Genomic DNA, 22,900 nt, shown 5'->3' with positions numbered 1-22,900 from the left:
CTTAGAATTATTTAAACCATAGATTTTGTATTTCAAAATTAATACTCAATTTTTTTATCCTGCTTCTTGAATAATAATTTATCCAATCACACTGTGACTTACTGCACACAAAACTTAGGGTATTTAGATGTTCATAATTTAAAAGATAAATGGATACTAGAAGGTGGGTAACGTCACCTGAAGAGCTTCAACATCTAAGAAAAAAGCAAACAGGATTGTTTAGAGGATTCAGTATAATAATAATAATAATAATAAAAAGGTAGCTGCTGTTTCAACTGAATAGGGTTCTTGCTAAAATGAAAAAGTGAGGAACTGTTCTCCCATGTCATGGATGGCATTTAATGATTTGGGCGAGTATATTTGCAACTTAGACAAGTGCATATGTAAAACATACAGGGGGAAATTAATTTTAGAATGATGTTTCTCATGAGTAATCAACCTTGCTTCTCAAGTCATAAGCCCAGGCTTTGATTAATTATTACCTCATGACCTTCATGCCTCAGTTTCTTACCTTCAAATGGTATTTCCTGGGATGGCACTGACTTTCACTCCATAAGGGTCTTAGCAAATTGGCAGTCACTCCATTCTCTGTTACATTCCTAGAAGCACCTTGTCCAATGAGGACTCTATTGTCTATCTCTAGATACTCTGAATCTTGCACAGCAGCCACCCCACCTTCAGAAGCACTTGAGGTCCCAACACACAGAGTACCAAACACAGCACCAAGGCCAATTTTTGGTAATGAAATTGTGGCATAAATAAATAAATAAGGGAAAGATCTTGGTAGAATGTGCAACTTACCACTTGCTGAGCCAATCCCTGGAGTGGATTGCACCAAAGAGAATAGGGATAATGCTCCAATTAGCACCCTCCACCCCGGTCTCAAGCAAAATGCTCCCATGGGTCCTCTTGTTCAGCATCAAAATCACAGATGGCTTTGGGTAAATGAGTGCAAGCAGGAGAATGGCTAGAAGGGGGTTCTGAAGCACAGAAGAGAACTGGGCTTCCCTTGTCCATGGCCAGAGCAGGGAGCCTTCCCAGTCCCCACCCCACCCAGCAACTGGAACAATCAGCCAATCATGAGATGGGCCTGGGAAACAAACATCCTCCCCAGAGGGGGTCTGGCATCTTATGCCCTCCCAACATTTTCTGGGCTGTTTTCCCTAAAATAAATATGTCCCAAAAGGTGCTAATTTTCAGGGAAAAGGGTGTTAACCATCTTTGAGGCTCAACAGTAGCTCCATTAAACATGGTTATAACATGACTTTGTGAAAAAATAGCTGGGTGCCTTGTAATTTGTAATGGAGAGTCACCAGAGCACTTTGAAGGCCATTTTCAAGTTAGTAAAAGCACAATTTTGTACAGTAGGGACTAAAAGTGAGCATTCAGAGGCTGTGGGCTGCGACTCAGTGGTAGAACATGTGTCTAACATGCTCAAGATCTTAGGTTCAATCCCCTGCACCAATAAACAGGGATAAAAATGGTAATTTTGTCTTACACAAATCATAAATACTTGTTGGAATACAAAGGATGCCCATTTCATCTATAATCATGCATGCTTCCCATTGTCTTCAAAATAAATGTCTATAACTCAGTCTATCACATAATTAACACCTTGATAAGTTTCCCCCAGATGCCTTTAGTCTTTCAGCCATTTGGAATGTAGGGAGGTCATCAATGTCCTGTTCTCTCTGCAAAATCACATGCTGCAACTCCACGGGAGGGCTGCAGTTATCACAGTAGGGATCATCTCTTAGGATTGCAGGGTTCAGTGATCACTTTATCACTTTGATTTATTTTGAGTGAGTAATTAAATAACCACCTATGTTGTCCAATACATTTGCTAAAAAAAAGAAAAAGAAACCAACCAACACACACATACAAGCACACTCTCTGTGGGAATTTATTAGGTTCTGAAGCACATTATTTTTTATTTTTAAAAAACTGTTCTAAGTAGTTATAGGATAGTAGAATGCATTTTCAAACATTGTACACAAATGGAACACAACTTCATATTCCTCTGGCTGAACATAGTACAGAAAGAATCATACCGGTAATATAATCATACATGTATATAGGGTAATAATGTCCATCTCATTCCATCATCTTTCCCATTCCAACACCCTCTCACCTCCCCGAGTTTCCCTCTGCCCAATCCAAAGTTCCTTCATTCTTCCCTACCCACCCCTGCCCCCATTATGGATCAGTATCCACTGATCAGAGAAAACATTCAGCCTTTAGTTTTGGGGTTTGGCTTATTTCACTTAGCATGATATTCTCCAGCTCGATCCATGTACCTGCAAATGCCATAATTTCATCTGAAGCACATATTTTTAATTTGATTTGTGAACAACTCTCTTTATCCTCATGATTCCTGTGCTCACCCCAACCTGCAGCCTTGCTTCCCTGCTTTTTTTTTCTTTTTGTCTAGAGTGTTTTTTCCACATCAAGTAAACAAGTATTATTTGGTCCAACATATCATAAATTCTGATTAAAGTCTTCTTGAGAAACCTATGCTACTAGATCACGTATATAATGTGAGAATATGCAAAGCAGACTCACGGTAAGTGCCCCTGGTTGGGCATGGTTCCTTTAAGCTTCCCCGACAGAGCTGGGGTGAAGTGGCCACTGTTTCTCTTGGTTATTTTAGATTTGTTTAATAGGGAGGGAGGTCCACCTTTTGTCTTTGAGGACAAATAACATCCAAGAGTCATAATTAGCATCACATTCCTGATTTGACAAGATTACATGCTCCAGAAATTGGTGAAGTCCCAGTTAGTGAAGCTGCTTTGGGAAACCTGTATATGAACAGTGAAGTGTTAACCAGGAGAAGCTGCCTGTCAAGCCTTGCCCTCTTATGAGGGCTCCTTCCTTACACCTGCTGCCTCCTCAGCAGGATTTATTTGCAAAGAATGAAAACAGTGAACAAAGCACAAAAACACCAGGAAGAAGCTCAAGACCCAATGCTGGTTCCTGCATCTGTTTGGTGGCCTGCTTTTTATCCCCTTGAGGGGAAGTACCTCTCCCAGGTGACCCAAGTAGGATTTTCTAAGAAAGTTGATCACACAGACATTTCAAATGGGAAATTCAATGGTTATGATATTTAAATGTAGACTTTTTAACAGACTAAATTTTAAAATAACTCTAGGCTGGGAACACAGATTGTCAGCCCTAAGGTCACTGGATGATGTCAGTGTTCTGGGCAGTGCTGACCAAGTCTCTGTGAGCTTCAGAGAAATAGTGGAAGCACTGCGTCTGCCCTGTTGGTTGCTATAAAGCAGCATGGATCCACTGATTTACTTTTTCTTTTCTTTTTGTTTTTGTAAGGCTTACAAATGCTGACATCTTATACTACCCAATTGAGAACTGTGTCTCTGAGGAATTTAATTCCTTGATATTCCAACCATACAGGTGGTGAACATTATTAATCACTGTTAGAGAAGCCATCTCTCTAAGACGTTAACTGACTTACCCAATATTAGGAGGCTGGGAAGAAGCAGGATCTATCACTGGGTATTCAGACGTGGGATTCAGCATCTTTCAGAGCCATGCATATTGCATGTGATTACCAAACTGACTCAGCTGGGTAATGCTATATGTACAGGACCTAGACCAGAAACAGGTGCTTTATTTCCTCATGTTACCATTGGGGTTATCTTATTGTTATAATTCAGTGATTTTTTTTTTTAAAGCCCTCTGACCTAACTGGTCTCTCTCAGAATTTTTCAGACTAAAATTACTGCCTCACCTACAGGCATAAAAGCATTAGGTCAAAGACTGTAGACTGAAACTCCCCAAATTGTGAGCCAAATACACCTTTTCTCTTGTTATCTCAGTATTCTGTCACAGTGACAGAAAGCTAACACATTCACATGGGATAAAAAGAGGCCATTCTTCAATGTACTACCATTTTATTGGTCCATGCTCCAGCATTCTGAACTTGGTATAATTTCAATATGACATATAAGTTTTAATTTTCTACTCATGAGAATAAATATGTGCAGAAGTTCAGGGAATTAAGCCTGAAGTTCAGGAAACTGAAAATGACAGGTAAATATGTACAAATAATAAATATTCAAATAACAAATATTCAAATAATAAATATTTATTATTCAGTCCAATGAAAGTATTTTTTGTTACAATTGGTTATAAAATTGTTAGAAAATACATAATTATACAAAGATTGAAATCAGAATCACCTAGAAATAGCCAGGTTTGGATGTTGGTATATATGTATCTTCCCAGTCTTCTTCTAACACACCTGGTTCATACTAACATCTAATCCACTTTTTTTCTTTTTCAGTACTGGGGATTGAATCTAGGACCTCACACATGCTAGGCAAGCACTCAACCACTGAGTTATATCCCCAGCCCTAAACTGCTTTTTTAACTTGACTATCAAGTCATAAACATTTTGTCATCTTGGTATACTTTTTTCTGTAATATTATTTTCACAGTATGAAACATATCAAAGCATGGATCATAAACCCAATTACCCATTGATTTATATTTAAGACATTTTGTGGTTTTCATATAACAGTACTAGAATATCTTTGCTTATAATCTTTATGTAAATTCTTATAGGAAGAAGTATTATCAAAGGAAATCACACATTTTTTTAAGGCTTTTCATATATAATAAACACCAAACTGGACTCCAACAAGTGATATCAATTCACAATACCATCAGCAATGTCCAAGTGGGGTTAATTGATTTCTCTGTAATCTCAGGGTATTACCAGTTATAAAAAATGATTTTGTCTTAGTTGAACAATTGTATTTAGAAGCAGCTCTGAAAGTCCAAAAAATTTGAGCTTCCTTTCAGACTTTCCCTATCAGAATCCTTACAAAGTTCAGAATTAAAGAGTAATGTAAGCAAAATGGTGGAGTTCTCAGCTTCTTTTCATGCCCACAGAATTTCTACCAGCAACTATTCAGTGGCAAGATTACCACCCTGAGTACTCCAGAACTCAGTGAAGCTGTGTTGCCCCTTGAATCACAGATATGAGAAAAACTGCAATCATATGTTAAGAGAAAGTTCTCTGTGAGGCTCCTCCCCATCAAGGCAATGGAGTGCCACCTGCAGCAAATTTCCCTGAATTGATGATTTCTACTGTAGAAAAAGTAAGCGGAAGATGGCATTTGTATTCCCCACCAATTACAAATGGTTAAGGGTTATGTAATATAAAAAGTTATAAATTGTGACATCAAAAATTCAAAATGTGCCAGACTCAGTGGTGCACACTTGTAATCCCAGCTACTCAGGAGGCTGAGGCAAGAAGATCACAAGCTTAATGCCAGGCTGGACTACCTAGTGAAACCCAAAATAAATTTTTAAAAAAGGGTTGGAGTTGTAGTTCAGCAGTAAAGCACTTACCTAACATATGTGAGGCCTTTAGTATCACACACACAATAACAACAACAACAATAATAATGTGAGGATAAGAAGACTTAGATTTTTTAAAAGATTATTTTAGTGACCAAAGTTCAGTTTAAAATAACCTTTTATAATTATTTGCAGCAACATGAATGAACCTGGAGAAGTTATGTGAAGTAAAATAAATCAGGCATGGAAAGACAAACATTGTATGATTTTGCTCATGTGATTCATATGTAGAATCGTAGAAGTAGAGAGTAGAATAGTGGTCACCAGGGGTTGTGTGGCTGTGGCGAAGGTAGGTATGTGGAAATACTGATCGAAGTATATCTAATTACAGTTAGAAAGGAGGAGCTTTAAAAAGATGTCCAGAAAAGACAAATATACAGAGGCAGAAAAGTAGACAACTGGGTTGCCTGCAAGGAAAAGTGGAGCAGGGGTTGGAAACGGGAATGACTGAGTGGTTTGGGATTTTCCTTATTGGGTAATGACAAAGTTCTAAAATTGTGGTGGTGGCTGCACAAGGCCTGTGAACAAACTAAACCCACCAGATTGAATATTTTAATGGATTAACTGTATGATCAGTGACTTTCAATAAAGGTTTTAAAATAAAAATGCATAGAATTGTATCTCTCTTCACAAAGATGAATACTCTCTCCATTTGGCAGAATATACCAAGAATATGAACATCATTAAGAAATTTCACTGAGACAGAACCAGAGTTCCTGCTCCAGAACTAATGCTCATGCCACTTTTCAGGGCAAGAGCAGGGTCCTTTGTGTTAGGGAAGCATTATCCAATAAACTATATCTGAGACCTGATGGGTAAGCAATTCCCTGCTGAACTAAGGAAAGGCTGCTGAAAGATGGCAAGGCCACTTGGATGTGAGCTTGAGTACCTGGATTAGAAATTTTTATGTCTCCCTGACCTACTCAGGATGGTCTCAAAACTCAGTTCAAGATGTGGCTATCAGTTGCACATGGTGATGCACCCTGTAATTCCAGCAACTCAGGAAGCTGAGGCAGGAGCATTAAATGTCTGAAGCCAGCCTCAGTTAACTTAGGGATACCCCAGTAACTTAGCAAGATGCTGTCTCAAAATAAAAAATAAAATCCACTGAGGATGTAACTCAGTGGTAAAGTGCCCCTAAGTTCAATGCCCAGTTCAACAACAACAAAAGATGGGGCTACCAAAGATAAGTTGGACTCTGAGCCCATGCAGGCAAGGCAAGAGGATGCCTTACTGGCTCTGACATTTAGCACAGTGCTCCTCAAACCTAAATTCTTACACATGCACAGCCAGTAAAAGTGTGTTTCCAAAATCCAGAAGTTATCTTTGGTCCTCTAAATGAACTAAGTTGCTATTTCTTGTTTACATAATCTTATCTTGGCACACTGTTCAATAAAGCAACCCCATACACTTCCTAAGTTTGTGGTTTTCTACTAGTTCCCTCCCTCATCGTATAGGTCTGTGAGATGCAAAGAGTAGGAGACTTGATGAACAAAACATAGCAAGTTGTGACAAAAAAATCAGAAAGACTGCAGCCTCCACACTGCCAATGAGGACTTCTTTAGCCACATTCCAAGGACAGGAAATCCTGAACTATCCATAAAATCATACAGTTCAGATACACTGATAATAAATGTTATACAACTGGTAAGTCATAACACATTTTCACAAACATAATTTTTTATAAAATAATTTTCAGATATAATTCTATTTTGCATCATGATTTTTAGGTTTTATGACTATAGTGGGAATTGATTTTATTACAATCCAAGAAGGGAGACAGCATTTCAAAACTAAAATGTCTGATTTTAAAACGTTAGCCTCACAAAATAGAACATCCTACTGAAACTAACATTACTAAAAACCAGAAAAGTCATTCACATACATTGGTTTTATCAAATAATAAAGCCAAAAGAGATTTTCATTTTTGCTGATGTTCCATTTCTTCATCTTATCCTAAACAAAATAGGTCTTGACTTTGTAATGAGACATTACAATACTCTATGTATTATGTCCACCTCCATAGGTCACATGAGATTTAATTAAAATAGGAAATATGATGAAATGTACTTCAGGGAGAATGAGGAAGCACATCCATCACAACTGCATCAGCTTTGATACATAAACGGAAACAAGGTCTCATCATTTAACACAAAAGCTAACTTAGAAATTCCTTTTTTTCTACTCTAAATGCAAATTCTTCTCAAAATGAAAGATCTGATATACCACATAGAAAAAAAAACACTATAAAGAATTATAAACCAAAGGACTGGGGATGTAGCTCAGTGTAGCACATGCAAGGCCCTTGGTTCAACTCCTGGCACTGCAAAAAACAACTTAAGAGCAAAATTGGCCCCAGGGAGACAGTGAGAACAGCAGAAGGAAGGGAAAGCTTGCAGCTGAGAACCATGTTGTCTGGGCCAGCTTTCAGGGAGCAGAGAGGCAAGTGGGCTCGAGTTCTTTGAAAGTTGGACAGAGGGTCCTATGCTGTAGTTATTGAGCACTAAATAACCACAGGTGCTGTGGGGGGCGGAAGGACCATCTTTTCTATCACTGGGCTCTTGGGGATGGGAGCAAGGAGAGAGAAACATGCTAAAATTTGAGAGTGGCCAACAGTGTGCTGAACTAGAGGTTGTACTTGGAGGAAAACTCCAAACTCCGTGGGCAACACTCTTATGAATTCTATGACACTGATTCCACATGTGTGAGGATTTTCATAACTTCAATGAGAAACTGCTGTTTAAAGAGGAGAGGGCCAGGTGTAGCTCAGCAGTAGAGTGCTAGGGTCCATTCCCAGCACGACAAAATAAATAAAAACTGGATAAATTTTAGCTCTTCTTCTCAATGTCTTAAAAGCAAATAAAAAAATAAAAAAACAAAACAGACATAAATAATATAAAGTAATATGCTTATCCAACTATGTTGCACTGATTTCATTTTTAGTTAAAATATTATAGAGGAAGAATAAGCATGGTGTGGAGATTTGTGGTGTTGTCAGGACAGACAAGTGACTCAGAACACATTGCCCCACTGCCTCTCCCATCAGGACAAAGGCCTCTGGGCATTCAAATCTGGCAAGGTAGCGCTAGGACAATGCTGGGATGAAATACTGTAGGGAGACGTCTTCATGAAGCAAATCAAAATGAACAATCCTATTATTCACAATATCTGGGGAGAAAAGAGCCACTATTTTAAAGACTCATCACAAAACACACATGCCCCCCATCAGAGCAGTTTTTCCACACTGAACACCTCCTATGGAAGGTCTCTATCTTCTTAGCAGGTCCCTGAAGAGGTCACAACACAGGCAACTGTCATCTCTCAGGGGAAAAAAATGAGAAAAGAACACAGCTTCCCAGGTCTTAGGTTCAAACCCAAAAGGCAGGTTTCCCAGTAAACCACACAGAGTCAATCACATCCTTCCATGGAAAAGCTGCTGCCCACCAGTGAGTGACACAATGTAGAGAAGGTCCAAGTGCCCACATTCCCCTTACACTGGGCAAACTGTGCTACATACTCCATCTGCCACCTTCCCTGAGTACCTGACGCCACCACCCCTTCCAGAGTCCCTCCCTCCTCTCTATTCTTAGTGCTTTCTCTGTGTCTCTCTTTGACAGAGTCGCCCAGAATTTTCTATTTTTTCTCTACAGTGTAGTGAAGATCCAAATGTTCTAAGGTACTGTTCTGGGCCATTCTCCTCAGCTTTATCCACTAGTGTCTGAAGGGTAAGCCTTAGAGCTATTCCACAAAAGGAGGAGCTTCATATCCAGGCCACAATTTCTTTTAGATTGCTGCAAGGAGGCAGAAAACACTCTGAGAAGCCCTTGACAAGAATATCCTGCCTACATGTGGCCAGTAGATAAGGAGAGCCAGGGTAGGTGTGTGACCTCAGAGTCGGGATTAAGCCAGAATTGAGAGGTAATCAGTAATAACCAGCATCTGAGAAGGAGATTCTGGTGGTGAGCACAGGTAAGGTGGACAAAAAAAGGAAGCAAAACACTGTGAATGATAATTCAGATCCAAGCACAGCATACAGGGGACTCTGAATGTGTAAAATCTGAGGAACCTGGTGAACAGAAGCCATCTGTGTGGTCCTCCTGACAGTGTCTCTGCAAGAATGACCTGCTGCGTGGTGGCTGCATGAGGCAGGCCACATGCCTACCCAGTGTGTCTGTAGGCTTTCCTCTAGATGCTTCTAAATCCAGCCAAATTTTAAGAACTTGACTATCCTAGAAAGCTTAAGTCCATATACTTGAGATCATTTTGCATTTATAGGATGGCATGCAATCTGTTGGACTAGAGTGACTAAACTGCCTAAGATAAAAACAAAAAACAAAAAACAAAAAAAAACCCAAAAACAAAAAACAGAGAAGCAAACTCACTGCATATGGCCTTTGTAGGATTCACCTGCTGTCCAGCAAGAAATTGGAGGAGCTTCTTGATATCTATGTGCACCTCAGCCATCTCTTCTGGGTTTCTGTTCTGAGAAGTATTTTCAGAGGCTAAAATGACACAAATGTTTTAAAGTATAACATCCTTGGAAGTAACTGAATCCAGAAATATGCAAAACATGCTTACTTAGATAAATGTTTCACCTTACAATTGATTTTAGTACCCTGGAGAAATATAACAACTTGTAAATGTTGTCACTCATTGCATGAGTTATTTGGTCCTAACTATTTAAAATACTGTAAATAAGCCGAATACAGTGGTGCACACCTGTAATCCCAGCAGCTCAGGAGGCTGATTCAGGAGGATTTCAAGTTCAGAGCCGGCCTCAGCAATTTAGTGAGCTCCTGAGCAACTCAGTGAGACCCTATGTTCTCTAAATATAAAAAGGGCTGGGGATATGGCTCAATACTTATGTGCCTCTGGGTTCAATACCTGGAACCAATAAATAAATAAATAGTACTGTGATAATTTCCAGGGCATCTTCATTTACAAGAACTTGAAATATGGTTCAACCTCCCCTTTATGTGAAAGAAAATTATATTTGATATTCACTGTTTATTTATTTTTGGTATTGTGTACTGAACCCAGGATCTCTTGCATGAGCCCTTTCCCACTGAGCCACTTCTCCATCTCCTTCTCTTTAGAAAATTCATCTTATTTTATTTTGAGAAGGAGTCTTGCTAAGTTACCCAGGCTGACCTTGAACTTGTTGATCCTCCTACCTCAGTCTTCTGAATACCTTGGATTACAGGTATGCACCACCACACTTAGCTCCTTACTATGTATTTAAAAGCTGAAATGTAGATAGCTAATACAAAACCTCTTATTCTAAAGTAGAATGCAATAAAAGAGTCTTTCAACTTCTGGGAAAGTACCAAAAGTAGTTCTGTTTTGTATTTATTAAAATAAACAAAACAGCCAGGTGTGGTGGTGCTCATCTGTAAACCCAGAGTCCTAAGGCAGGAGGATCAAAGTTCAAAGCCAGTCTCAACAACTTAGCGAGACCTTTACCAACTTAGTGAGACTCTGTCTCAAAATAAAAAATAAAAAAGGGTTTGGAATGTGACTCAATGGTTAAGTTTAAGCCCCTGGCTTTAATCCCTTGTAATAAAAAATAAAAAATAAATAAAATAAATAATGCCAAAATAAGTTATTCCATGCAGTACTGTTCAACTTTAATCATACAGATTTTACTCTGCTAGAGTAGTATACACTCCACTACAAAGTAAAAATCCTTTGCAGTGTTATGCTAAAATTGCTTATCTATGTATAGATAAGCAAATGTAGTAATAAATTTTAATTTAAAAGGTGACTGGGAACTATTTCACCTGTTTCCAAATAAATATATATGTCAGGAAATAATTTCACATTGTTTGCAGATACTTTTTCTTTGGTCTTTTGCTTATCTGCTTGAGCCACATGTGCCAGCTCCTCTGGCCTCACTGCTCAGCATGCTGTTCAATCTCCTCCTTCACTGCTTGCTGAACCAACTCCACAGTCCTTCATTACCTGACTAAGTATATCTGTATCACATTTTATATCTGCTAATCTAATTTTATAAATATTGACGTGACTAAAGAAGGAGAAAATAAGAAATGTACCTGCCTTTCTGAGCATATTCCAGGATGGAAACTGAAATCTCTCAGAGCAGAATGGACTGACAAGCTAGAAAGGATCTTGGAGCCCATTTAGTATGATCTGAGTTCTAGAGAGGTGGAAGAATACCCTGTGCAGTTCCCTCAGCTGCCTGGTGTCTTAGCCCCTTCCCGCAATGGCTAATGTCCCACTACAGGGTAGGAACAGATAGTCCAAGCAGGAAATGCTTGGACTTCTCAAGCATGAAATTGAATAAACTGAATTTCAACTTTTCTGCATTGAGACCTCAAAGCACATGTTACCTGAAATAACTTATCAACAGAAAAATATAATCCACAAGAAAACTTACCTAATGGAGGATTTCCAAGATCTTTAAAATGAGTTGTAATACATACTAATTCAGTTTCTATCTTCAAGTTCAAATCTCCATTTAGGTTTGCTTCAATAATCTACAAATTGAATAATGTAAAATTGTCTTAAAAAGACAAGGAAGGCAAAAGAAAAGAACCCCACGGATATTAGCTTCCACAAAGTCAGGTGACCAGGCAACCCGTTAAACCTCAGAATACCTCAGGCACTTAGATCATGGTGATGTCAAGGACAAGAGAGGAGATAAGTCCTCAGAGCCCAGAACTCAGATATTCCCCTAAGACACCAAAAGAAAGGTTCCCTTAGTGGAGAACTCAGTGGGAGACATGAAAATAGGGGTAGTGGGAGGGGCCTTGCTGGAAACAATGGCTAGGGGACCTGGCTCTGGAAGCCTGGGCAGAGGGCTCCCTTACAGGATAAGGAAGCCCTACACTGAAAAGGAGCAGAGAAAAGTAAAAACACAATTAACAGGAGGCACACTCTTGGAAGTAAAGTGAAGGAAGGTTTTATAAGGGGAGGAAAAGAGGGACAAGTCTCAGAAAGTCCTAGAGAGATGGTCCCAGTCTGTATGCCTTAATATTTAAGAAGCTGTGAAGTTAGAAAACTGTCTTCATTCACACATCTACAATGAAACTTCTTAAAAGAACCAAAAACACAACAACAACTTTTTATTGTTTGGTGACAACAACAATAAGAGTTGTCGAGGATGTGGGGAAAAGGGTACACTCATACATTGCTGGTGGGACTGCAAATTGGTGCAGCCAATATTGAAAGCAGTATGCAGATTCCTTGGACAACTGGGAATGGAACTACCATTTGACCCAGCTATCCCTCCCCTTGGTCTTATACCCAAAGGACTTAAAAACAGCATACTACAGGACATAGCCACATCAATGTTTATAGCAGCACAATTCACAATAGCTGAATAGTAGAATAGATTTTTAAAATGTGGCATATATACACAATGGAATGTTACTCAGCAATAAGAGAGAATAAAATCATGGCATTTGCAGGTAAATAGATGGAGTTGGAGAGGATAATGCTAAGTGAAGTCAGCCAACACCAAAAAAACAAATGCTGAATGTTATCTCTGATATAAGGAGACTGATTCATAGTGGGGTAGTGGGAGGAGCATGGGAGGAATAGATGAACTCTAGATACGGCAGATGGGTGGGAGGGGAAGGGAGCATGGGATTGGCAATGATGGTGGAATGTGATGGACATCATTATCCAAAGTACATGTATGAAGACATGAATTGGTGTGAATATACTGTATATACAATTTCTATTACAATTGTATATTATAATTTCTATTACACATTTAGAGCACAATTTTTCATAAGCCAGAGATATAAAAAATTGTGCTCTAAATGTGTAATAGAAATTGTAATGCATTCCACTGTCATTTATTTTAAAAAATCAATAAAAAATTCAGACTGTGACTGAATTCTATATATATTCAAAGAAAAAAGAGAAACAGAAATAATAATACCCAAATAGCATATGAAAAGACCTGAAAATACTCCACAAGCAAATGCAGAAAATGAACTTGAATAAACAAACAATAGAAGCAAGGAAAGAATAGCAGTAAATCAGAATTAGGGAAGATTAGAAATGACAAGACCACATAGCAAATCCATTAAAAAAAAAAAAAAAGAGCTGGCAGAGCTCAGGAAATGGTTAGAAATATAAGACAATTTCCAAAAGTAAACTAAACTTGAAGAAAGAGAAGAACAAATAAGCACCAAAGATCACAGTAAGTAAAGCTGTAATAGAAAGGTAAAAATGTAAAAATTACCAAAGAGAAATAAAGGGCTAAAAAGAATCTGAAAGAAAACAGATATGGAAGTGAAGAAGATCCAAGTCCAATGAGTCCCAGAAGAAGAAAATCAAAGGATTGGATACAAAGATGCTAGCTAGCACAGTGGTGCACTCCTGTAATCCCAGCAGCTCTGGAGGCTGAGGCAGGGGGGTTGTGATTTCAAAGCCAGCCTCAGCAATTTAGTGAGGCGCTATACAATTCACCGAGACCCTGACTCTAAATAAAATATAAAAAGGGCTGGGATGTGGCTCAGTGGTTAAGCATCCCTAGGTTCAATCCAAAAAAAAAAAAAAAAAAAGGGCTAACAGTCATAGTTCAAAACGTTCCTGACGTGAAGGAAGGCTGGCTAACACACAGAAGGTATACTCCCTAAACCTGGTAAAGTGGACCAGGTGTCAAGACAATGGGATTCAAAGAAAATAAAAGCAACACACACATAAAAAACAAAACAAACTCTGGGGTATTCATGTCCCCTCACCTCAAATTAATAATCCAACTTATTAAAAAATGAAACAAAATCAGAATGACATCAGTCTCTCTGACAGCAGCATTATATAACAAAGACAATAAAGTACAGTGAGCCAACAAGTGACAAATGAACATCATGAACAAAATGACATCATGAACATGCGCCAGCTAATGAAATTCTTCGGCCTTCAAGTCCTTCCAGAATGAGATGCTAGAGAATAAGCTTCAGATAACAAAAAATTATTGCAGTTACAACACAAAGACAGATATGGCTGCTTTTATCTGTAAAGCCAAAATTAATAATAAGGGAAGATAATAAGGTACAATAATTGTACTCTATGACAATGTGGACCTAAACACAATTATTAAAAAGCAGGAGCAGGGAGACTGGGAAGGGAACATAGAAATTAGTGCCTTATTTCTATAAATGGACCAAACTATCTGGCATAATTACAAATTTAGTATGACCATAGAGACATTCAGAGTTTTATGATAATAATCTATCCTGAAAATACTTTAGATGTTGGCAAATGAGATTTCCAGATTCAAAAAGGTAGGGGGCTGCTGTCATGTAACGAGAACTGAGCAAGACACAATGTTGCTGGTGGCTAGTCTCTGCACCCATAGCACAGCTTGGGGAGAGGACTAAGACCTTTGTCCCTCCCTTCTCCTCTATCACAGGCCTCTCTGCAACTTCTGCTCTTTTTCCCCTGCTTTGGTACCAAGGACTGAACCCACGGGTACTTAAACATGGAGCTACATCCCCAGCCCTTTTTATATTTTATTTTTAGACAGAATCCCACCAAGTTGCTCAGGAGCTCGTTAGGTTGCTGAGGCTGGCTTTGAATTTGCGATTCTCCTGTCCAGCCTCCTGAGCCTCTGGGATTATAGGCACACCCAGCTCACTCCTGCTCTTCCCATCCTGGGACTGGCCATAAAGGTCACAGGGGGTTCCTTTCCTTTCAAGTTCTTCCCTTCACTCCACCAACTTACTGGTTATTGTAACTGAAGTGAAATACACGCACAATGTGCATTGAGTCTTGCTAACCTGCTCATAGAACACTGTCTTTCGTTTTCTTTTTTTGGTACTGGAGATTGAACCCAGGGATGCTACATCCTGAGCCCCTTTTGAGATAGGGTTCTCACTAAGTTGCTAAGGGCCTTGCTAAATTGCTGAGGCTGGCCTCAAATTCCTGCCTCAGTCTCCTGAGGCACTGGGATTACAGGTATGCACCACCATGACCACAGGGACACTGTATTTCTATTTTGGATGTTGGCATCTGCCTATTGTTAAAGCCTGTATAGAGTTTGCTGTCAGCACTCTGCCAACCAGTAGTGAAATGTGCCAGCTAAACTAGAGTTTAGTGAGTACAGGTGAGTACAGGCCTTTGATTTAGTAGGCCCCACACATCCTTGAAAGTACTATTGGGAGAGGGGCAGAGAGATCTTTGGAGAAGCGGAAGAGTACCCTTTTGCACAACTCTGCTAGAGCACCCATGTTTAGGGAATATCACTTAGTGTTTCTCATTCTCATGCCTTAAAACTGCCAAAATCTAAATCATTCAGATTCCAGAAACAAAAAGTTTTTATGAACTTGAGTGAAATCTTATTTCGGAGCTTTTGACATAAGAATAAGTCCCCCTTAAACTCACTTTTTGTATAATCTTGTAAATTTACTTTTGAATAAAAAACATTCATCGTAAGTCTTTCATTAGCACAGAAATACATTGGTATATTTATTAACCTACTGTCCTCTAATCTGGAACAATATTTTATTAAAATAAAATAAATAAAACTATCCTTGTGAATGTTCTGAATCACTCAGTGGGGCTCTTTAGAGCTAGCACATGACATATACCTATTTGTTTCAAACAACCACATACCGGAGATCTGTAAATTCCCATTGCTTTTGAAGGAGAGTGGTTTTAGAAACAAATTCTTGGTCAAAAAACAACTTGCATTGGTTCTTAATTACATTCAGGCTCTTATGCTTTTTTCCAATTCCTAAAATATTTGTAATGGAACATTAGATTCAAATTTGTTTCTGATCCCACCCAGTCTGGCACATGGTAGCATTCAATTAACACTCTGAAGGAATTAACAGCCAATTCTCTGAACATCAATCACTGATTTTTATGATTCAGTTATCTGAACTACTATGTGCATCAACATAATCAATTTCTTAATTATGAGGACAGGATCTTACTTCTTTCAATGATTTCCTTAATAATTGTTACCTTCCATTCATTGAACGCCAATGAACTATACTGGGCACCTACTACAAATTATTATCTCTCAATTTATAATAAGTGACAAAACCCATTATAGCTCTACTATTGTCCAATTTAGGGTAATAATACTCTGCACTAAGGTTCACAATGCCACCCCTCCTCCACCACATATCACTGTGCTTCCTACCCTTAAGTCATGTTCTCTTATTGTAATCATTAAGCTGATCTTGTGAAGGCCCTTTCTCTCAAATGACCTATAGCATGGCATGCATCACTAAACATTGCTGCTGGGAGTGATTCAAAGACAGACAGCATCAGCACCGTGAGCTGGTCAGAAGTGCAGAGCCTTGCCCAAGCCCATTCCTCCCAAATTCAAACCAGATTCTAACCAGATCTCAGGGATTCTTGTGCACAGGTGGCTTAGAAGCAATGTGTCAGAAGATGGCATGGACTCCTGGTGATATTTGCTCCTTTTTCTACGTAACTCACATATACAACCCAATCCTATCAGCCTTCTTGCCTTAAATGAAGGAAGGTAGGGATCAAGCATCTCTTAGGGGAGGGTAGACAATTTTAGTGTGTTGAATCTCACTCATTTTCCTTAATTCTACTACCTATTATTTTCAGACACAGACTTCTGGTTATCCAGGTTAATCTCATTAAGCACTCAGTTAATCTAACTTGGTAAGCTTCCATTTAGCAATTTCACATTATAATAGTCACTCCAAAAAAACTTGTAGACATTTTTAAACACTCCTGAAAAAAAAAAACTAACATCTCTGGTTTTACCTAAGCCACTTTCCACCTCTGTATTTTGCTGACTCATTTCCATGGAACAGAAAGAACAAATATGCCCTTCCGATAATTGCCACATCTTCTCCCCTGGGTCTCTCTGAAACTCTCTGGAAATCCCAGGAGATCCTAGAGAAACCCAGCCTGACATCTGGATCAGCACCATGGTGGACACCACTGTAAGCACAATGCATTGCTTCATGGGAAACAGATTTTAGCCACAAATGGGTTCTGTGAATATTAAATTACATGAGAAAGCTTTCAGCTGGATAAGCCTAATGTCAGCACTGTTTTTAAGTGAGCAGATAAAACGACCCATGAACATTTTCTAGGCTTCAAAAGAAACTTTTCTTTTTTTAAAATTCCAAGCTAAATTTCATACCAGATCCATGCAGCAATACTAATTACTGCACACCAAGTGACAATCGTACCCTGGGTCCTGGAACACAGAATTAGACAGGCTCTCTTCTTTCTAGAAAACGGCAGTTGAAGTTCTGATACTGGCAGGTTTATGGTGTACACTGAAGAAAGGAGTTCAGTGGAGGAGGGGCTTTCTGCCAGACTGTGGGAAAGGGTCTGGGGTGAACAGTGAGAATGTTTAAGCTTCCCAGGAGATGACAGACATAAGAAACTGAGGGTGAAATGGCTAAGAAACAAAACCCAAAAAGAAGAGAGGAACTGTTAGATGTGGTAGAGCCCAGTGTGGACCTATAGCCCACAGAACCCACAGAACCCACAGAACCCAGTGTAGCCTGGTCCCATAGAGATATAGAGATATGGCCCAGCCACATCTCCATGTGACTGGGAAGATCAGAGGTTAAAGTTTATAAAGTGAAATGTGGCTTTTAAAGATAGAAGGATATAAATGTGTTGGTTTTTTTTTTTTTTTCCTTTTTTGGGGGTGGGGATGTGAAAGTAAAATTCAGGATAAGCCCTGCTGTGTAGGAGGACAATCCACACAATTCTTCATCACTGCCGCTTATTGTAGTATTTTGAGCATGGCAGAAGGAGACCTTCACAGAATAAATAGAAAAATATAAGCATCCATTGGTTTGGTGTGAGATCTTTTGGAATTAAAAAACTGCTGAGGTGTGAGGGATCTTTATGGTTTACTGAAAGACATTTGGCAAGCAGATAGAACATTTTACACTGTCAACGGAATCCATGATTCATTTTTAAAAACATATACACATTAGCAGATAAAAGATGGAAGTTGCTCTCTAAAATAAAGAAAAAGAAGCAGAACTGTTAAACATATTCATAATAAACTATACCCATAGACATGAGGGATTAAGAATAAATAGAAAGCCTTCCCCAGTGAATGACAGTTGAAACGCACTAGAAGAGGTTTCTAAAGGCAACTGTAAAACTGCTTGCTCTTAGCACCAGGCGAGGCCTCACAAGGATTTTAGTGAGAAGCCTCAGAAGTCTCATAGTGGCACAGGAGCACCATACCCAGGTCCATGGTAGGCTGTCCTCCCAAAAGAAGGCTAACATTATAAAAAAAAAAAAGTTATTACTTACAAGATGATTGCTGATGTTTTTCATTTTTTCTACAACACTCCTCATAGTCTTCAAGACTGGCAAATAAATACTCACCTACAAAACCAATAAGAGCAATCACAAGTATAAAAAAAATTAATACATTCTAGTTACAAAAAGTTACTCAATAACTAATTTGGGATTGCACACATGCTTAAGAACTCTGAATTCCTGGTTTTTAATTTTCTGAATAGAGTTCTTTTTTAAATACCAAAAGGAAAACAACTGTATAATTTCATTAACTCACAGGCATTTGAGTAAAATTAAAGAAATGAATGCCTGCCTCTGGTTACCTCAGCGACTACATCCCTATGGGCATTCCTTTGGTTTGAGGACCAGAGTGCCACAACTGAGATGCCTGTATATGAGCCCAAGGGAATAAAATTCAAGCACTGAGCAGAAGACTTGCCCTGAGGGATGTACACAGCCAGGTCTCAGGGGCCTTTTGTGCACTCTGCACAAAAATACAGTGCAGCAGCCACTGCTTCTCACCTGGGGCTGTCATTAGCAGTGCTTTACAACAGGTTGGCTTTTTCCTAGTTTGTGTAGTTGTTTCCTAGTGAAAAAACAAGTACATGTTCTATCCAGTATAATTATAATTTCCAGTATATGTTTGTAATTGTGAGCAAAAAGCAAAGGACTCTTTGGCTTCATCATTATTTTCAGTAGCTCCAGGGTTCCTATCAAGTTCCAGGTCATGCAAATGTCTATCCTTGTGGCTTTTTAACACATATTTGGCCCTCAAGTCCTGTAAAACTCAACTTGGTGCCTAAGACCAAGAATTCTAATAAATATAAATTATCTGAGCAAGATATTCTACCTCTTATATGTAGAGAGGATGGCATTTCTATAATATGCAACAGTGATTTAAGATGGCTTAAATAAATCAAAGAAAACATTCTAATTTTTTTTTCCTTTAAAAATAAATAATACCACTTTCATTTCAGGTACTACACAACCTTCAAATAAAATGTACTGCAAGACTATTAAAATTAAAAGAATTCATTCACACACACACACACACACACCCTTTAATATGCAATGAGCAACAAGACTGCAGGCCTCACTCACATCAGAATCTGGGACTGAGGGTTCTCGTAAGTCCTTCCACAATCTTCTAGGAATAATCGTTATGGGGATGTCATGGGTCACAATGCGACTACTGCTTGACACAGATAACTGCCAAGAAAAGAATTCAAAATATATTTTAAGTTGTCAATATTAAAAACAGAATCAAAAGCAAAGGATTAAGCATAAGAAAACTGAAAATATCAAATCTAAGTGGAATGTTCTCAATTCATTCACTTAAAATCCATTCAACCTTTACTGGCATTATCAGTTCTGCTCTGGGTTCTAGGAGTAACTGGCAAATGTGGTGAACAAACAACAGGTTCCCTGATGCTCCAGTGGAATGAATGGATCAATAAGAAAAAAAAAAAATATCATAAGAGATACTCATTAAAGCCTTCAAGAAAACAGAGCAATGACCAGGCTAAGCATGAAGGAGGTTCCTAGACTGGGGAGCCCACGTAGGCCTCTCTTAGGAGGTGATGTTTCAGATGATACAAAAACTAAAGGAAGATGACTATGGGAAGATGGGGATGAGGAGGCACGGTTTCAGGCACAGAACAAAATACCTAGTTCTGAGACAGAAACAAGCAAGCTTACTATGTTGAAGCAACCCAGAGACCATTCTTTGAGCACAGGATGTTCAGAGTGCTGCAGTTTCTACACTGCTAAAAGAATAAACTATGTTTATTTCTAGGGGCTTTTGTGAGACTCAGATAAAAGTATCTTGCATTTTGAAATAGAAAAACTATTGTATTTTATTACCCAGCTTTCCCTTAAGAAGTGGAAGAAAACTCCATACTTAATATTGTGACATGGAATATACTGATGAGCTCTAAGATCTGCCTAACTGCAAAGAGCTGAGAAACAGTTATTAAAAAAAAAAAAATCTTCTTCCATAGAACATTTGAAACTGTAAATAATACTCATATAGATTACTAAGCACAAACAAAACAAGGAGAGAACTGGAAGGACAAGGGAGACTGTGGAGGAGGCAGTACTGATGCTGAGTGCTAAAGAAAGAAAAAGTTTAAGAGAGGAGAAAGACTCCAAGTAGAAGGGCCAATGTCACCGTTCTGTGAGTTAGGAATGAACTGGACACATCCAGAGAACCAGAGGGTGGTAATTTGGAATATAGTTCCAAGATAGCTTGGGCTATATGTCAAAAGCTTTGAATATCATGTTAAGAAACCAAACTTCATCATGTGTGTGTTCTGATAACTATGCACTAAACTCATCTGGCAGTATGTGAGACAGTATGTTTACTAAAGAATGACTATTACTGAAAGTTACTACAACAAAGGTGGTGATGGGGGAGGAGAGCACACCAAAGGTGAAAATGAATAAAAATCATGATTTCTAGAGTAGCTAATGATACCACTAAAAGAAACAAGAGATGTGGAAGTTTCACTGTTTGGAAAAGGCAGCATCCTAGTTGAATACTGTGTGATCAGAACATTAACATAACAAAGAACTGAGTATAAGTGAGAGAAAAAAATAGGTATGCAACAGATCTTTATAAACCAATTATCTTTCAACCATACTATTTATAACCCACTTGAATCAAATGTATAAAATATGATATGTCAAGAGCTTTGTAATGTTTTGAACAACCAATTAAAAAAAAAGAAAAAGAAAAAGAAAAGCCTGGGTTTTTAACTACTTGTATCCTTTAAGGGCCAAGATCTTTGTGGAAAGCTTGTGAAACCCTGTTCTTCCTACTCACCAGCTCTACAGAGATTGTGAGGCAGGGAAAGTGTTTATTAGTCAGCTTGATTTTCAAGGATCTGGCATTCTGGGTAGTTTTCAAAGCTCGAGATAAGTTTTCCGATGTTAGCTCTAAATAAATCTCATTGTTTTCTGCCGAAACACCCTCCATTTGAAATTCGCTGAAAAAGTTCTCCTAAGGAAAGAAAATGGGTATTTGTGGGTTTTCCAATGGCATTAGGTGAAGTCTGGGGCCTTTTGGGAACTTCTGCTTACCTGCTCCAGCTCACACCACATGCTCACCCCTCCACTGGCTAGTTTATCAGAAAGGATGAAGTTCAGCTTATTGGGGCTGATTCGGAGGGTGCAGGTTTTCGCAAGCTTGGCTATCATGTTACTGACTCCTGTGACAGGGAATAAAGTAAGGTGTAACTAAGACACACATCATGTTTCCTAGAAGTCACCTAGCCTTGCAGAACTTCTAGTTCATCGAAGTGCAAATTGCAGGCGGAAAAAACAGTGTATGTTGGGATCACGATGGAAAATATTTCAGTACCACGCATGTCATGCCAGTCTTACAATAACCCGGCAAGGCTTGCAGCACACACCACTCACGTTCAATACGGAAACTGAGGTTCGGAGGCTCATTGGCACGGAAGGGCCATTCATACATGCAACACAAACTTATGGACCGCCGGGTGCTGCAGCACACAGTTCAAAGCAATATTGGCCACAGTCGGGTGGAAGGAGGAATGGGGCCTAATGCAAAGGGATGTCTATGCCAGACGTCGATGGGAGCAGTAGTACAAAAGAAGGACCATGTGATCAGAAATAGGTCTTGTAACTGTCCTTCTTCCCACAGTACCCGCCTGCAATCCACCGCCAACGTCCAGCACTCCGAGCCCCACCCCCAACGTCCCTCAAGGCTGCTGCTCGCCAAGTCGGCCTACTTCCGGTTCTCCCCGACTCCCCGCAGCCCTCCCAGCTCACGCGTGAACTGATTCAGGCAGGCAGCGTCCACGATTTTGGCACGAAACTTCATTGCCGCACCAAGCCCTGGCGGGGGCGTCTGACCGGCGACGGATACGTGTCCCTCCCGGAGCCTTCCTTCTCGGAAACGCGGCGGCGCTCACAGAGGTTCCGCGGAGAGCCGTTCCGCGAATTTTGCCGAGTCATGCTCCGGGCGAAACTGGGTTCCTAGTCCCCTGACCTCCATCCCCATCCCCACTCCACCTACAAAAAAAGGTCTGCCTTTTGCCTTTTTTGCGGTGCTGAACTGCATAGAGTATTCTATGCTCCTATTTGCAAAGGACTTTTAAAAAAAATATCTTGGGTCGAGGATGTACCACTTGCCTCCTGTAGGAGGCCTGGCAGATTTCATCCCCAGCATAAAAAGAAAAGAAAATCTTTACATAGATAATCAAACTTTATTGATTATCTATCAAACTTTATTGGATGCAATTTTTCC

The 22,900-nt window shown here is 39.3% G+C and overlaps 2 protein-coding genes across 3 annotated transcripts in view; both read right to left on the bottom strand.

Annotated features, from left to right (window-relative positions):
- LOC144368552 (polycystin-1-like protein 1) overlaps positions 1 to 9,874 on the bottom strand; it is a 61,003-nt gene extending 51,129 nt beyond the window's left edge. Inside the window, exon 1 of the mRNA XM_078027725.1 lies at positions 9,793 to 9,874. The gene's annotated coding sequence lies outside the window, so the exon portion shown is untranslated. The remainder of the gene's footprint in view (positions 1 to 9,792) is intronic.
- Positions 1,886 to 22,609, bottom strand: Hus1 (HUS1 checkpoint clamp component). Of its 2 annotated transcripts, none has more exons than XM_078039769.1 (8): positions 22,423 to 22,609; positions 21,709 to 21,836; positions 21,452 to 21,628; positions 19,729 to 19,836; positions 18,640 to 18,714; positions 11,783 to 11,882; positions 9,768 to 9,887; positions 1,886 to 3,607 (listed from the first exon to the last, which is right to left on the bottom strand). In XM_078039769.1, the coding sequence occupies exons 1-8, from the start codon at positions 22,472 to 22,474 to the stop codon at positions 3,579 to 3,581; spliced, it is 789 nt and encodes a 262-aa protein (XP_077895895.1). In that variant the 5' UTR covers positions 22,475 to 22,609; the 3' UTR covers positions 1,886 to 3,578. The 2 variants fall into 2 exon arrangements, with proteins under 2 accessions (XP_077895895.1, XP_005319318.1); XM_005319261.5 differs by lacking the exon at positions 1,886 to 3,607 and adding an exon at positions 4,090 to 8,553 and having other exon boundaries at positions 22,423 to 22,602.
- Between the last annotated feature and the right edge of the window lie 291 nt (positions 22,610 to 22,900).

The sequence above is a fragment of the Ictidomys tridecemlineatus genome, chromosome 2 (assembly GCF_052094955.1).
Source record: "Ictidomys tridecemlineatus isolate mIctTri1 chromosome 2, mIctTri1.hap1, whole genome shotgun sequence".
NCBI classification, from domain to species: domain Eukaryota; kingdom Metazoa; phylum Chordata; class Mammalia; order Rodentia; family Sciuridae; genus Ictidomys; species Ictidomys tridecemlineatus.
Note: the sequence above shows the minus strand (reverse complement) of the source record. Positions and strands in the feature narration are given on the sequence as shown.

Coding starts and splice junctions, on each gene's coding strand:
- Hus1 (XM_005319261.5), bottom strand. CDS start 22,474: ATGAAGTTTCGTGCCAAAATCGTGGACGCTGCCTGCCTGAATCAGTTC. Junction 18,715..19,728: donor CCTCAGTCCCAGATTCTGAT/GTGAGTGAGGCC, acceptor TTGGTTTTGTAG/GTGAGTATTTATTTGCCAGT. Junction 8,554..9,767: donor TCCTACAAAGGCCATATGCA/GTGAGTTTGCTT, acceptor TTTTCTCCCCAG/ATATTGTGAATAATAGGATT.